The 2,408-nt window shown below is 37.8% G+C and overlaps 1 protein-coding gene across 1 annotated transcript; it reads left to right on the forward strand.

Moving 5' to 3' along the window:
* Positions 1-502: 502 nt before the first annotated feature.
* Positions 503-2,408, forward strand: LOC149808276 (cell division control protein 42 homolog). Its single transcript, XM_089950410.1, has 2 exons — positions 503-822; positions 1,054-2,408. Exons 1-2 carry the CDS (start codon positions 681-683, stop codon positions 1,536-1,538), a joined length of 627 nt encoding a protein of 208 aa, XP_089806536.1. The 5' UTR covers positions 503-680; the 3' UTR covers positions 1,539-2,408.

The raw sequence follows: 2,408 nt of genomic DNA on the forward strand, positions 1-2,408 counted from the left end.
TTTGTTTAAAAATGCAATAATATATACATGAAATTATAATGACAAATTGACTCTTATAAACTAAACAGAGAAGAAAGAGCTAATTCCTGTTTGGATGCATGATGACATAAAAGAAATTTATATATCTATTTAAATTTCCTGCATGGTCGAATTATGACTGTCTAAAATCTGCATGAATATATCGTTTTGTCACACACACACACACACACACACACACACACACACACACACAGAGTATTATTTTTATCTTTTTTCAGAGACAGACGGCTGAGCCGCCTCTGAAGAATGTACGTGAAAATGTTATCCACAAGTTTTCAGAATGTTCTTAACACGACTCGGTCGCTAGATCCACTCGTGTGGTGAAAATGCTTGTCTCACCATATATAATTCTGTTGTTCATAAGTGTACTTATCAAGTCACACGATAACGTCCTTGGTGAGATTTTATATGATCTTACAGTAAAATGTATTAGTGTACCTACCTACTCCGTGAGGTCGTGGATTAGAAAGCAATTCTCTCCAGGTTCCCACACATTTCGATTGGCTGAGTCTTCAATAGCTATCGAACCGCCTTTATAAGCGAGAGCTGACATAAACTGTAGTATATTGCTAATACAAGGCAGAGAGAAGATATATACAAGACATATAGTTGAACACAGCTGATTCACTCAAACAACGAACATGGGAGTAAAAGTGGAAACTAAAATTATCACCTGTACTCTCGTTGGAGATGGAATGGTTGGCAAGACCAGCTTAGCTCTAACGTTTATGAAGGAAAAACTACCTGAGAAATACGTGGCAACAGTCTTTGATAATTTTGCCAGTAAGTTCAAATTTAAGGATGTTGTATTCACCCAGTGTTTAATATCACTTATTCAGACTGTATTCCTTCAAGCCAGTATGTATCCACACTTTGGACTAACTTGAATACTAGTATCGAAAAACGTGTGTATATTTTATACTGAAACATGACATGTTAGTAAGAAAAAACAGTTCGTAGTAGTAGTATAAACCGTTGGTCACCAGATAATTTATTTTGCTTTTCTTTTCGCAGGCAGTCAGTCGATTACAGGGGACATGTACACAGTAAACATGTTCGATACGGCGGGACAGCAAGACTACGAGGGACTCCGGGTTTTCACGTACAAAGAGAGTATAGTAATTGTCGTCTGCTACTGTGTGGTGGACCGAGAGTCCTTCTGCAGTGTACAAGATTACTGGCTCCCCGAAATTAAGAAACACTTGGGAAGCGCCAACAAAAAGCCGATTATCCTTGTGGCCACTCAGGTCGACCTGAGAAACACAGCCGACTTCGATATAGATACCCCCGTGTCTACCTCCGAGGGTTCACGGTTAGCCAAAGACATTGGAGCTGAAAAGTTCATTGAGTGTTCCGTGGTCACCAAAGAAGGTGTTCCAGAACTGTTCCAAAATGTGGTCATGTGCGCCGTCAAGCAAAGAAAAATGAAATCAAACATTTTCAAGAAAATGTTCAAAGCACTTGCCGAATGGCTTCCATTCAGGGCTTTGTTGATTTAACTTTTGATAGATCCCAAACTGTACCAAATAATAACCCAGTTATTCTCATAACTAGGGTGTCGACATCTGTCATCGGCCAACAGGGTCCATTTTGCGTAAGAGTGATGCAGGATAATATTTGGTCTTGTGTAGCATTGGAACTCCATCATCTGTTCGATGACAGATGTGTTCTCTAATAAAACAAATTTGATCTGTCGTATGTGGGATGTGGACATATTGGTCTCCCCGACGAAATGTTGATACATCGTTGCAACACAAGCTGGAAAATGTGTGAAGCTTCAAAACCAGTGTTAAATGCATAACAAACACGATGAAACGGGAGCAATGTGTTGAAAATGACTGACTGTGGCGACTAATAAGAGTTTTTTGGTGACTTTTAATTCATATCACAAAGATAAAAGTTCTATCTTTACAATCCTTAGCCCTTTGGCTAAAAAATATATGATACATCAATATATTTCTCTTTTGTTTCTTTGCGGTTGTAAAATGTCAGTTGTTTACATACAGTTTGTCATCTATTTACAAATATCGCACTCATTTCTGTTTATCATTCCATACGTTCATTTGATCTCAGTCGTTTTAAGTTTTCTAAGGCTTTTATAGTTCGTATTAAATATCACTTATTTGTGCAATTTTAGTATCTTTGTATTGGAACAAACATGCCAAGCGTATTCAGTCAGAGCGAATTTTTAAGTGCACGTGTCTTGCATTGAATTATCGTACCTATGTTCAATGAAATTCTAGGCTCATTTAGTTCATTATTTACCGCTAAATAAGGTTATTGTATACACCATGCCGCGGGTCGGCTACGTACATGTTAGTATTTTATCTTAATAAAATGTGCGTGCTAAAGGTACGCTTTTACTCATT

Source organism: Sinohyriopsis cumingii, chromosome 1 (genome assembly GCF_028554795.1).
Source record: "Sinohyriopsis cumingii isolate HCF-2022 chromosome 1, ASM2855479v2, whole genome shotgun sequence".
Classification (NCBI taxonomy): Eukaryota; Metazoa; Mollusca; class Bivalvia; order Unionida; family Unionidae; genus Sinohyriopsis; species Sinohyriopsis cumingii.

Bases quoted from the DNA above. Each gene is read 5' to 3' on its own strand.
- LOC149808276 (XM_089950410.1), top strand. From the start codon at position 681: ATGGGAGTAAAAGTGGAAACTAAAATTATCACCTGTACTCTCGTTGGA. The intron at 823-1,053 runs GTAAGTTCAAAT...TTCTTTTCGCAG, and splicing joins AGTCTTTGATAATTTTGCCA to GCAGTCAGTCGATTACAGGG.